The sequence below is a fragment of the Odocoileus virginianus genome, chromosome 1, assembly GCF_023699985.2.
Source record: "Odocoileus virginianus isolate 20LAN1187 ecotype Illinois chromosome 1, Ovbor_1.2, whole genome shotgun sequence".
Taxonomy (NCBI): domain Eukaryota; kingdom Metazoa; phylum Chordata; class Mammalia; order Artiodactyla; family Cervidae; genus Odocoileus; species Odocoileus virginianus.
In genome coordinates, this window is record NC_069674.1 from 71,565,403 (window position 1) to 71,580,329 (window position 14,927).

Below are 14,927 nucleotides of genomic sequence, written 5' to 3' on the forward strand. Positions count from 1 at the left end.
ATAAAATACTTTTATATTTATAGGTACATTTTATGATATATTTAAAATAACAGATTCTATATTGTTACTTAGTATTGTTACTTAATAGAGTCTATATTGTTACTTAATTAGTCTTATAATATTTAATGGTTTGTAAGTAGAACGCTGTTTATGGACAATAAAAATGATTTAAATAATTCTGATTAATTTACAGCTTGAAATTTCTAATTTCTGTCTGCCAATTCCACTACATTTCTGTAATGGTACCTCCAAAATAAAGAGAAGAAAATTCCTTAACTTGAAATTTTTTAACATTGGTAAAAAATGTATACAAATGAAATTAGTATCAAAACCATTCTGATCTCCTGCAGAACTGATTCCTAAATCTTCATTTTAAGCATGAACGTCTATAAATGTGACAAATAAATTATGTGATAATTTGAAGTATCCTTATGCAAGCATAGTTCATTAACTGCATTATAGTTAAACTAAGAAATGATTTAAAGGTTGTAAAACTTATTAAAAGTTTCAGCCAAGGATACATTGCATAAAACAAGATACTATATCTTTCAGTTATGTGAAATATTATTCTATATAAATCACTAGAAAACCTTACTATTACTAGTAATTTTTGTCATTCTTCCCAACCACATTAGTTACCAGTAGTGGAAACATTAGCAACGGGACAGAAAATGAACAGTGTAAGATTAATATACAGACTAAGATGCTGTTAAGTAATTATCTGTTTAAATATTGTCGGTATGTACTTCAGTACCATTATTATTATTAATTAGTTGTATTACAAAATTTAAATTTAACCTTCCTAAATTTTTTTAAGTTACTTTTAAGATTTAGGCTTTGTTTCTCTTCTTTCTATTAATAAGCTCACACTGTATATCAGTAATAATGCTTAAAAGATAAAGTTGTATTGAGTGCAGAAACTTTTTGAACCTAATGATTTTTTTTGGATTCATAGTGTTTTGTTAGTTGGTTTTGTTGTTTTATCGGTCAGGGCTATGGATTCATTTGATAATCTCCACTTTGACTTAGAGTGTGACCTAATGGAAAGAGCACAGGTAATGAAATCAAACAAACCTACACTTTACTGGCACTTGGAGCATGGTGCAGTGAACTGCCCCCTCTGAGCTTCCGCTTCCTCATCTCTGAAATGAATGACAAATTATTATAGATTAAAGACCCTGAGCTAGGAAAGATAGAGGGCAGGAGGAGAAGGGGGTGACAGGGGATGAGATGGTTGGATGGCATCATCAACTCAATGAATATGAGTCTGAGCAAACTTTAGGAGATAGTAAAGGGCAGGGAAGCCTGCGTGCTGTGGTCTATAGGGTCACAAAGGGTTGGACAAAACTTAGCAACTGAACAACAATAAAATTCATGTATGATGTATGTTGGTATCAGTTGTATCAGTAATTAGTTCATACCTGGAATATAAATACCAACATAATCTTTACTCAACGTTGCTCTGAATGAGAGCCATGTTAGTCACAAACTTTCAATTCCTACTAAATTAATCTTCTGTAAACTTGTTTTCTGTTTCAAGATATTAAAGCTTTACTAAGTGAAAGACCAAGAAGGAAAAAAAACTTCAAAATAATTAATTTTATCATTTTCTATAAATTCTACTAGGAAATGAAGTTTGTGACTTTAAGCCTTCTAAAATTTTAGTAGTATTTACTCTAAGCTAACTGACATACTAGGCAGTTCTACTTTTTGCCCTGAGAGCAGTATTGTCAACTTACAGTTAATTCCAGCCTATAAGTAACAATTCCACTTACTGTATTTAGAACTATGAGGATTTATTTCTTGCATCAGAATCACTGGATCTTCTATGAAGTTAAGGCTTTTATTCACTTACCTAAATTTTTAAAATAAATGAGGCTTGATACTAGAAACCAATGTAAATGAATATTCTACTATTTCTATACCTGTTTATTATGGGAAAATAAGACAGGATACTGTTTGATTATACCTTCTCTAATCTAAAATAAAAGTGAATAGTTTAAATAATACATTATTCTTGTATAGTGTTTTTTACCAACAGTAGAACATTTGAAATATGCTCAAATTACTTAAAACAGTCATGTAAGATAAGGATTATTATCCCTGTTTTTATAGTTAAAGGAACTAAATGTAAACAAATAGTAAAATTGCTGCCTGTACATTTCTTGTACCAAGTGGAGTGCTCTTTCCACTATGCCACAGATTTTATACTTAATGAGAATTCAACTAGGTATTATAGATATTGTCATTTTATAACCATTAAAACTTACATGCTAAATTTCTTACACTAAATTGAGCAACTTCTTATACTAAATTGACCTCCTTGTGCTAGGCATTTAAAAAAAAAAGCAATTTTTCTTTTTTAGGGGAGGATCTTTGGAGTCTGTATAACAAGCAGGTAGAAATGAATAGTTTATACACTTAGTTTAATAAAGTTCTAATCTTGACGAGGAATTAGTAGCCCACCTTTAAAGAGTTGGATAAATCTAAGCTCCTAGTCTCTGCCTACTGATGGCAGTTGTTTGTTGTCTGGGAATGAAGAACAAGCGGAACACAAAATATTTATAAAAGTTCAAATAAAACAAATTATCAGTTATTTACTAACCTTTTTTTGGACAACAGAAAAAATGTGAACGGTATTGGCCTTTGTATGGAGAAGACCCTATAACATTTGCACCATTTAAAATTTCTTGTGTAAGTACTTATTTTCATATACATTATTTAATCAGGTAGTGGCTATGTCAGACTGATGAATAGTTAAATTATAATATGTGCTGACTTATGGCTTATATAAGCTAATCACTCAATGTGTTCATGTGAATCTATACCTAATTATAATAAATAAATATTAATAATGCTTGTTTTATGCTGCTTTTTAAAATTCGAGTATAATTGTTTTACAGTATTGTGTTGCATAATGCTTATAAATTAAGGAACTTTGAGAATGACTTTTCATAAATGTGTAATTTCCTTATTTTGTTAATTCTGTCTTAGTTTTTGCATGTAAGTTGATTATAAGTATTACATATCTAAGAATAAACAAATAACTATGCTCTTATTCAACTAATGGGAAAGATCCTTGATGATGAAGCATAGTTTATGATGTTAATCTTTCATATCTATGTTATTCTCCCCAGAATTATTATAATTATATACAAAGATAGGTTTGAGAACCTCCATCCTAAAAGCAGAGATTGACCCTTTATGGCAGAAAACTTGACATAAAACTTAAAATAGATACCTATTTGATAAGCTTTGGAAATGAATTAAATTCAAGTTCTAAAACTAACAAAGCACAAATCTGAGAAGATGAATTAAAAAACAAAAACAATGAGGGGGAAGAAACAACAAGCTTTAGAATAGAACCAACACTTTGCTTTCGATTATACATGATGGTGTCTTTTTATAATCACTTAAAAGAAAATTGTCTTTATTTGTTCAACTCAAAAGACCATGATCAAGCATACATGAAAATAAAATAACTTCGCTATATTAGTCAGGGTTTTCCAGAGAAACAGAAGTAGTAGTATGTGTATATACAGAAAAGAGACTATGGAGTCGGGCAAGTCCAAAATCCGCAGAGGTGGGCAAGCTGTGGAGATCCAGGACGAGGTTTCAGGCTGGAGACCCACAGCCTGGAGACCGAGAGCCAATACTGCGATTCTAGTCTAAAGGTCGGGAGGCTGAGACCCAGACAAACTAACATTTCAGCTCCAGTCCAAAGACGGTCAGCTGTAGAACCAGGAAGAGCCAGTGCTGAAAGCAGTCTCCTGGAGAATTCTCTCTTACTTGGAGGAGTCTGATCCTTTTGTTCTATTCATGGGTTAACTGATTGGATGAAGGCCAGCCACTCTACTCAAAATCCACTGATTTAAATGTTCATCTCACCCCAAAACTCCCTCACAGGAACACCAAGAATAATGTATGACCAAGAATCAGAGCACACCGTGGCCAAGCCAGATTAACACATAAAATTGACCATTACATTACCCATCTCAAAACTTTTTTATTTTGTTTTCCATGGTTAAATGAAATATAATTTCTATGATCTTACTCGTCGTTGTTGTATTCAAGAAGTCCTTAATTTTATGACTTATTTGTACTTAGGACTTCTGAATTCCTCTTATGCTGCCAGGAATTTAGTGCTTTCTAGGTTGATTTAGATAAGGACTCAAACTATGTTCCCCAGTCTCCTTTACAATGCAGTGTGATTGTTAGAATGTTCACTTTAACTCATATTAATAACAGCCTGCATTTAATGAGTAGTCAATTCTCTAAACTCCTGGCTAGAATTAACTTTGGATTAAATATTTTAAAATTCTACTGCATTTCATATTATTTGCAATGAGTAAAAAACAGTATATAACCAAACTATACTTCTGTGATAGAACACTACCTAATCCCACCCCCACCCCCACCACTTTTAGAGAGTATTCTACAGTATTAAGTACCTGGACAGTTCAGGAAACTTAGTTCTGTGCAATGTGCTTAGTTGAACATTTGTAAATTTTAATGTACTAACTGTAATGAATGTCACAATTTAGGTGACAGCATAGAGTGATTGTCAACAAAAAAACAAAATTTTTTAACAGACAAGGATCAGGAATAGTAAACAATTTATCATAATGAATAGAGAAAAGTAGGAAATAGTTTAAAATTTGGAAAAAGATGAATTGATTTGAGGATTGGTTTTTCAATTGCACTAAAGAGTAATTTTTTAAAGTCCTGTTAATAAAAAGTTTGATTTGATCAATAAGCGCTAGTTTGATTTGTCAGTGATGGGACTGCTGAAGAAGCAAAATTTTTCTTTCAAGATTTCAAAATGGAAAGTAATTTGTATGTTATGTGATTGTTTCAGAGAAGTCAAGATTTGTTATCACTGTTGTAAAACACAAATCAAATGTATGAATAGAAAGCAAGGCAGTGAAAATAACTGTAGTAAGTGATTTGACTCGATGTGGCAATCAGAATGTTTAAGACAGAGTATGAAGCTCTCTCGATTTGGAGATGGGAAAGAGGGTAGAGTTGGTGAAGGGTGAGTACCTGGCTAGCAGGAGCTCAGAAGCATGTTGCTGCTTGTAACCACTTCGATTAGCACTGTCCATTGGTCAGTCTAGCCCACTGCCTGTTTTGTGAGTGAAGTTTTATTGGCGTATAGCCTTACCCACTAATTTACATATTTGCCTATCATAGCACAAGAGAGACTTTATGGCCTACAAAGTCAAAAATATTTATCTCACCTTTTATAGGTGAGCAAATGTTGTCTTGGACCAATGTTTTCATTTATTCTCTGTTTTAAAAACATACTTTCCAGAGGGGAGATCATTGAACATGGAAAATGACATGCAAAACAATATGTGATGGATGACCTGAGTCATCCCTGAGGGGTTGTAACGCACTCACTTGATGGAGAAATCAATATTGATCAGTCAACAAATGCAGTAGGAGAAAGGTCCTCAGTAAAATTGCAGAAGTGGAGAAGCACAAAGTGTGTTTGTTCTTAAAGGAGCTAGTCATCTTTTCGGGGGCATATGGTTGGTGACAAGGGTCACTGCCACCTGCCAGCTGATGGCATGTTTTCTTGCAAGTCCTGAGGAAGCTTTGGGAGATGTTGTTTACTGTAGTCTGCCTGAAGTTGGGACAAAGTTGAATAAACAAGAGGAGTTTGGTGCTTTGGAAAGTGTGAAAGCTGCTAGTGAACTCTATTCCCCTCTATCAGGAGAAGTAACAGAAATTAATAAAGCTCTAGCAGAAAATCCAGGACTTGTCAACAAGTCTTGTTATGAAGATGGTTGGCTGATCAAGATGACATTCAGTAACCCTTCAGAACTAGATGAACTAATGAGTGAAGAAGCATATGAAAAATACATAAAATCTATTGAGGAATGAAAATGGAACCCTTAAATAAACTACTTTGAAACAACTTAATCTAGCATAGTTGTCTTAAATTAGTGGGGGATAGATATTTAAAAAGCAACTTTTAGCAAAAGAAACTACTTGTAACAATGTTTCCTGAAGAAAATACCCCTTAACTTTCTAATGCCTTCAGATAAACACTGTATCTTTTCCACAGCATCCTGTGATTTATAGGCTAGGCTCCAGTTATACTATTCAGAATTCCTGAAATTATCTCTGATAAAACTAATTACAAAAATTATGTAATTCAAGGATAACATGGTTATCTTATACCTTATATGACATTGTAACTTGCTTACAGCTATCCTTGGATTTGGGTCAAAATGATCTTCCCACTAGAAATAACTGGCAGTGGAGAAAAGTTTGTTAGTTGTATAGTGTCCAGTGAAGAATAGTATTGTCTTACCTTTGCAATATACTGTGTTTGCTGGTGCTATTTTTATACAGTGAAGCAACAGCCTTGCAGGAGAATAAACAATTTAATAATAAAATAAAATAAAATAAAATAAAAAATACTTTCCCCCTAATGTTATTTGAAAAGTTCAAAATAAATTATTATGGCTTATAACATTAAAGCCGGAATAATGTTGATTTTTTTATTAATAAAGCAGCATATCTGTTGCTCTTGACAATCAGTATCCTCGCATATCTGTAGTTTTAGTTAAAAAAGGCAAAAATAATAGTTTACTTAGTGACAAACTGATGAAGAGGCTTTATTCTAATACACTGACAAATAACAGTAAGACTTTTAAAGTGACTGTTGTCATCAACCAAAATAATAATTTGGGATTTTCTGAATGCATCTTTTTCCTTACCCATTTGGCAACCACTTAACTCAGTATGAGTGTTAGGTAGAGAAAAATCAAGCACAATAGATAAAATGATTGAAGGTGTTTGTAGGTGCTTAGGAGTGACATTTTGTTTGCAGGTGTTATTTCTGTTGCATGATTCTGGTGATGGTTGTCACCTTGGAAGTATTTTGTTGGATGATCCACTCCTAGCTAAGTAATTGGTTGACAGACACTTCTGTTTAAAAACAAACTTCTAAATAAAACTTAAATAACCAAATTGATGACTTTTAGAATGGTTGTTTTTATAATTATTAGATATACCTAGAATTTTAAAGGTAATTTCATATTGTAAACTTTAAATACGAAATTATTATTTTGGCATGTAAATATTTTTGTTTTAATCTTCTCACTGACTCACAAGTGTTTCTCTTTATTTAGGAAGCTGAACAAGCAAGAACAGACTACTTCATTAGGACACTCTTACTTGAATTTCAAAATGTAAGTATTTTCCATTTAGAGACAGTTTCTAAGAATATGTACCCTAAAGAGAGGATATGTATAAACAGTATACTATCTTATCTTACATAGTTAAGGAGATGTGTTGTTTTTTTTGTTATGTAGTGTAACAAAGAAGAAAATCAGATGTAATATTTTATTGTCTTAAGCCTTATATTTATCAATTAAAGTAATATAAACTTTAACTCACTTAGAATTTTTTCCTAAATTGAGTTCACACTATGGAATAATTGGTTTCTTTGCTGTAGATATTTTTCCTCTATTGCAGTAAACAGATTATGTTATTATTTACAGAATTATTACCCACTTTTACTAGTTTACAATGTTTTAGAAAGAGACAAGCCACCATCAAAACTAGTCTTCGAACTTCGGTGGTGTCCAGTGGTTAAGAATCTGTCTGCCAGTGCAAGGGATCCCTGGTCCCGGAAGATCCCCCTTGCCTTGGGGAAACTAAGCCCATGTGCCACAACTACTGAGCCTGCTTGTCTGGAGCCTGTGCTCTGCACCAAGGGAAGCTACCATGATGAGAAGCTGTAGCACCACAATGCAGAGTAGCCCCATTCACCACAACTAGAGAAAGCCTGTGTGCAGCAATGAAGACAGTGCATTCAAAAAAAAAGAAAAAAACCTAAGTCTTCATTTAGATATATCTTGTTTTCACTTGAGGCCTATGACTTCAACATAACTATATAAAATGACATTTTTTTCAGGAAAAAATCAAAGGAGGAATCAAAAACCTGACAGATATGAGAGAATGCCTATCAATTCTTCCTCAGTCTTAAATTTAAAGTAAATAAGCTTGGCCATAAAGCTTACCATTCTTCCCCAACCAGTGCATTTATAAACATACTTAATTCCTTCCTGATTATAAGTAGACATGGTTCCAGTAATTGTAGCAACCCCTGACCCGACTAATCATTCCCCTTTAGTTGACTCAATTATTATCACTTTGGTTGCTATTTTTTAATCTGTACTAATAATGATAGGTACTTTATGGAATTTCAGTAGTGTATCAGGCATTTCAGCTCTCTTAGCTTGTATAGGGGTAGTACTGTTTTCTCCTTTGCCCCCTTATGAAGATGGTCTTTGAGAAGTTAGGTAACTTGCCTAAAGTTACTAAATGACAGAAGCAGAATTTGAACGCAGTTTTGCCTGAATTCCAAGCAGTGCTTTTTCTGCTTAACACCTAGAATAGCCACTCTTTAGGTTATTAAAAATTACCGAAGTTTCCAAAGAGCTCTTGTTTATGTGGGTTATATCTTTTAGCATTTACTATATTTGAAATTAAAACTGAGTTTTTTTTTTTTTAAATACACAACCAGACATTCCATTAGCTCTCAATGTGATGACATCATCCTAAGTCATGTAGCCTTGAGAAGACTGATGAGACAATGAGTGGAAATGGCAAATAACACCTTAGTATTATTAAAATAGTGTGAAAGCCATTTCACAAACCCCCTTGAAAGGGCAGAGAGATGGATGGCAGCCTGCACCATAATTTGAGTAGGTTTGGGTTCGGAAATTTTCATTTCTAATTTTCTTTTTCATTTAAATAGTCTATTAGCCTTCTAACTATAATAGATTCTAAAACAATACTTATGGTATATTTCTCATCCATTTACTACTGTAGATTAACTAAATAGTATATATAGTATAATGGTTAAAGTGCAGGTTTTGGAAGTAAGACTGCCTGCTTTCAGATCCCATACTGTCATCTGCTATGAAACATTATACAAGTTATTCTTTCTGTCTCAATTTTCTTACCTATAAAATTAGGATAGTACTAATAGTACCTTCCCCTTCGTATTACATGGGGGATTAAGTAAAGGTATGTGATAAATGGAGGCTGTCAATTTTTTTTAACAAGGTGCTGAGTATGACATATATATCTTAGAAATGGCAGCAAAGTGAGATATACAGCTTTTCTGTATGGTTTAAAATTTGCAACTGTATTTTCATAAAAAATTTGTAACTATATTTTCATAATGGTTGAATTTCTGTTATTCTTGAAGGAATCCCGTAGGCTGTATCAGTTTCATTATGTGAACTGGCCAGACCATGATGTTCCTTCATCATTTGATTCTATTCTGGACATGATAAGCTTAATGAGGAAATACCAGGAACATGAAGATGTGCCTATTTGTATTCATTGCAGGTACAAAAGAATTTTCTAAGTATTAATTAAATATTTTTCAATATAGATGGCATTATAATGTGGGTAATGTATAGCATTTTGAAACACAAGTTTGGGATTTCATTAGATTGGTCATTATATGGGTTTCTAAATAGTAAAAGCTATTTGGATCCTGAGGCAGTTTTCCTTCTTAATTTTTTATTTTACATTAGATCCTTCCAAAAGACTTAAAATCATAGTACTTATTACATAAAACAGCAATTTATTTTTTAAGTGACTTATACGTGCATTCACATTTGTTATAAAAGGTAAATGAAATTTTTTAGGCTCAGAGGTTAATTAACTCAGTAGTGTATCAGGCATTTTAGCTCTCTTAGCTTGTATAGGGGTAGTACAATAGTTAAAAGATATTAGTGGAGTTATATTTAAAATGGATAGCCAACAGGGGTCTACTCTATAGCACAGGGAACTCTGCTCAATGTTATGTGGCAGCCTGGATGGGAGGGGAGTTTGGGGAAGAATGGATACATGTATATGTATGGCTGAGTCTCTTTGCTTTCCACTTGAAACTGTCACCTCATTGTTAATTGACTTGAATATAAAAAATAAAAAGTTAAAAAAAGACATTGGTGGTGATGGAGCACCAAATACAGTTTTCTTAGCCAGTTGATCGGATTGTGATGCCTGTATTAGTGAAGTGAAATGACTGCTTTTTCTTTATGAACCAGAAAGGTGACCTGCTGATGTAGACATGGGAATCAGTTAGCAACCTGCTTAATTAAAATTATTTTTCTTTAGTTCGTCTGTGATTAGTTGAGTCTAAGTAGTTAACTGGTTAAAAAGAGAAGGGTCTGTTTAATTGTAGAATTGTAAGATAAATTGCTTTGGCTTGACTTCTTTACAAGTTAACTGAAATTATTTCCTGTTGTATTCATATTGTCCAGCCAATGTATATAGGTCATAAATCCAATTTGATGTGAAGATTTTTTTTTTAATAAAATAAGTTGATCATTTAATATTTTTGAACAACCAAAATATTATGTTAACTGTAGTGTTTCACTGATATGGTTGTCTTTGTAATATCACACTTTTAACCATCAAGTTTTAAATATATATCATTTAGCTCTAATAACTGTTAACTCTAAAATTTTAGAAATGTTTTGATGTGTGGAATTGACAAATAAATCAGTGGTTTAAAATTAATATTATTGATGTCTATTGTTAAGAGCTTTTTAAAAAACCATACAAAATTGCTTATAATGTACTTTATCATGAATTCTTAGATTACATGTTTAACAAATTACTGATATTTCTAAAAGTTTCAAAATACATATTAAAGTGCTGCCCAAATTAACTAACTTTGATATTTTACTTTACATTCTTTAGGTTCTATTCTTCAGGAGATTAGAAAGCATTAGTGGCCTTTCTTTCTTTAGTGTAATCACTGCTTATGTTCAAACCAGTTTCTAGGGCTTGTTAATCTTCATCTTTCCTGTACCTTTTGCAAATTGAAATGATGTAGATTTCTTCCTCTACCAGAGCTATCTAGGACATAGTATAAATTTATCTCTGCAAGGTATTTTGCTAGCTAGACAAGGTTTCAAGAGGTAGACAGACTTTCAAAGTGAAGGCTTCAGGCTTCTAGATATTACTCTTGAAAGTTTCTTAAATTAAAGGAAAACAAGATATAAATCATAACGTTAAGGATGTTTGCCTGCACACACCTTAAGTTGTAGTTTACTTACTAAATAAGTAGAACTTTGTCAGCTTTCTTAAATGATTTTTTGCATCTGAGTATTAACATATCCATCCACGTTTATCTTATAGTTCTTTTATTACAAAAATCAATTTTTTTTTCAAATTTTATATCCATAGTGCAGGCTGTGGAAGAACAGGTGCCATTTGTGCCATAGATTATACATGGAATTTACTAAAAGCTGGGGTAAGAATAATTTTTATATAACATTATACCTAATTCATCTGTTATGATTTTTAAACTTATGACTAGCTCCAGTAAATTATAGCATATGTTTTGTTATACATGTTACTACTTTTTTAGAAGTAGCTTTGCTATGTAAGAGATAAAGGCAGTGAAAGATATAAATGATGCATATTAGCTTGAGATAATACACTGGGCAGCAAAATAAACATATTGTCACTCATTTGTCCTGGATGAATTTATACCTACATTAGACATGTACACTCTGCATTGACGTTTCAAAATACTGTCCCCCTGTTGCCTTTTATATTTATCTATGTATAAATATAATCAATTCAGTGAATATTTATGTCTACCTGGAAACATTATATAGTACAGTGGTTAAGAATGCTGACTAGAGCTAGACCTCCCAGGTTAAAATTCTGGCTCTGTCATTTACTAGTTGTGGGATCTTGGTCAAATTACTTGATCTCATTGTACCAGAATTTCTCTATTTGAAAGTGGGAATCATAACATCAATAATTGAAGAATTAAATAAATTCTTAAGAAACTTGTAAAGGTCATCACTACTATGTGTGGCAGGTAGCAAGCGTTCCATTTACTGTTAGCTTTTATTATTATCCTTCTTATTATTGTTGCTACTAGTTTCTGTTTTTAAGAAATTGGTTTTGATACCATGGAGGATATAAAGAAATAGCCTTCATTACAGATTTAAAAAGCATAAGTCTCCTCATTATATGTAGATTTGGTTTATTTGCTGATTCGATAGTACATTCATTTTCTATGAATTAGGAAGAAGTTTTATTCTTCATAGCATTATAGTTTTTATGAATATGTCAATCTGTCATATAAAATATGAACAATAAAATTTATTTTCTTTTCCTTCTTTTATTTTCCTTTTTTTTCTCTGCCTTTCCATTTTGTACTTTTGCATAAGGAATATTTAAATTTTCAATAGTTTTTCAAAAAGCCTGTTAAGTTTTATTTTTGTATTCCCCCATTCTAATCATATCCTGATACTTATATGAAAATTTTTAAGTGACTTTATAACACATTTTAACATAAAAATCAGGGATTAAAATCGGGATGGGAAGCATTTGGATGAATACATGCAGACAAACATCTTGTCACTTCAGAAGGATTGTGTATCTTGAATATAGTCCCCATTTGATTGAGTTTGACATAACAAATATAATCTTAAGCCTTAGGTTAGGAATTGATAAAAAAAAATATTTTGATATATGTCAAGACTCTTAAGCAGTGAACCTAGAAATCATGTTTAACTTTTCTATCTTCATCTCTCCAAAATATTCTTGCTGATGACCAAGTTCTAATAATTCTGCCTCAGCAATATGCCTCAAATCTGTTTCTACTTTTCTTTTTTCTTTTTTTCTGGACTGCTTCAGTAAACCTCTACCAGTTTCTCCCCTTTTCACTCTGTTATTTTCCCTGCTACAGAAGTTACCCGAATATCACATCTGCTCATGTCGTGGTTGCCTATTGTAGTAGTTAAAATACCAGGTGTAGAAACTAATTCTGTAGGATTCACAATCAGTCTCCAGAGACAGAGCTCTCTTATAGAGACAGCCAAGAAAACACTAGCCTATAAAATGAATTCAGACTCTTTATCATGTTTGTATTCTGATGCCAAGTAGCCTTATCTTTTCTCTTTTGAATAGCTCTCCTTCATTCAGTCTTTCAGTCAGTTTTATCTACATCAAGCTTCTCTATTCCCCAAATAGATTATACATTCTGTCTGCCATGTTTGTGTATATTTCTTTCATTTTTCACTCACATACCAATCAGAGTTGGTCACAGTATATTTACTCCCACTGTACTGCAACCATACGTTGGCTGGACATTTATCTGTCAACATATCTGGCTCACTAACTTAACTGCTGAGAGTCAAAATTAGTTCTTGGCTCTAGACAGTCTCTTGATACATGGTAGGTAGTGCTTAATAAATGTTTTCAGTTATCCAGCTATATGTAACGTCTGTATGAGAAGCTGAAGACTGTTACACTGTTTTTCTGAATTGTTGTCCAGAGTTCATGTTTAAATTCTTTGTTTTAGAAAATACCAGAAGAATTTAATGTTTTTAACTTAATACAAGAAATGAGAACACAGAGGCATTCTGCAGTACAAACTAAGGTATGTTTTTCTGTTTCACTTTATTAAGTGTATTTTTATAATTGCCTTCATTTTTTAATGTCTTTTCCCCTTGTTATCACTTCATCTCCTTAATAGGAACAATATGAGCTTGTTCATAGAGCTATCGCCCAACTGTTTGAAAAACAACTACAACTATATGAAATTCATGGCACCCAGAAAATTACTGATGGAGTGGTAGGTGTTCTTTGCCTATTAATTTTAGAAAATTTACTTTTTACCAAGATGTGATATTTAGCTTTTTCATTTTCATCTTGTGTTTTATCTAATAATAAATATCTGTTAGTTATTAGTTTTATTTAATTCCTTTTCTTCTCCCTATTTCAATCTCTACTGTGATGAATATTTAATGACTCTAATAAAAGTTAAATAATATTCTAAATAAGTTATGAATTTAGATCTTAAAAATTATATAATTCAATATCATTTCAAGTATAGATTACTTTTAACAAATTAACTGCATTTTTGTCTCCCCTTCCATCCAATAAAAGAAATTCTAAGTTGATTCTACATGAATTTTATTTTTTTTTGGTCATCATGATATACAGCTTTGTCATTACTTTGTATGTGCTTTTTAATTAAGTAGAATTATAGGATCATGATTATGTCCCTTTGGGGCTTTAGTTCTTTGTCATTTGAGTGTTTTCTCACAGTGCTCTCTTTCTGCCTTTTTAAAAAGTTCTCCTCTTACTTCCTCTATATAATCATTCTATCCTTGAAGGTATTGGGCTGTTTTTTGGAGTTTTTGGATAAATTTCTTTACGTCTTTATTATTGAGCTTTTGATAAACCAATTTAGCCCCAATAACTTAAGTAAAATGAAGATATTAGTGGCAAAATTTATAACCTTTGTTTTAATTTTTTTCCCCCTTTATGTGGTTTTGGCAATTTCTGAGACTATTTGTTTGAAATATCTTGGTGTTATAAATGAGAGATTTGTTAACCAAATGCTTATTGCCTCAGTGTGTTAAGTAATCTAATATTGACCCATGGATTTGGGGGATAGTGTATTTCCTTTATTAGACATGTGATAGTTTCAGATTTGTAAGATTCATGCATGTGACCTCATTCTTATTTCCTTCATCAACAAAGGAATCATTATGCAACTATGCCTCATGTATTATCACACCTGTTTTCTCTTTAGTTTAATTAAAGCCTGTTATAGCCTGTGCTCAACATAGCCAAATATTTTATAATATAAAATAGAATGTCTGTATATTACTGTGTATAATTTTACTTGAGACTCCTTTAAATTTACAAAAACTAAGTAGGCTACATTTTTCTTTAAACTTTAATTGAAAAATATTTTTGTTTTTTTCCATAAATGCAATGTTAATTTCAAAGTTAAAATTTTTATATTTCAGAGTTATACCATTTCCTTATTTCTAGAAACAAATATTTTTAATGTATAGAAATTATTTACATTAATTTTTGTTGAGATATAATTAACATGTAACATTACT

The 14,927-nt window shown here is 31.9% G+C and overlaps 1 protein-coding gene across 2 annotated transcripts in view; it reads left to right on the plus strand.

The window, feature by feature from the left end:
- PTPN12 (protein tyrosine phosphatase non-receptor type 12) overlaps nucleotides 1-14,927 on the plus strand; it is an 87,560-nt gene that overhangs the window by 52,038 nt on the left and 20,595 nt on the right. For both annotated transcript variants that reach the window (XM_020880321.2, XM_070469796.1), the window contains exons 6-11: nucleotides 2,623-2,694; nucleotides 7,146-7,205; nucleotides 9,236-9,378; nucleotides 11,233-11,299; nucleotides 13,370-13,447; nucleotides 13,544-13,642. In XM_020880321.2, the coding sequence (XP_020735980.2) occupies nucleotides 2,623-2,694; nucleotides 7,146-7,205; nucleotides 9,236-9,378; nucleotides 11,233-11,299; nucleotides 13,370-13,447; nucleotides 13,544-13,642 (519 nt within the window). The remainder of the gene's footprint in view (nucleotides 1-2,622; nucleotides 2,695-7,145; nucleotides 7,206-9,235; nucleotides 9,379-11,232; nucleotides 11,300-13,369; nucleotides 13,448-13,543; nucleotides 13,643-14,927) is intronic.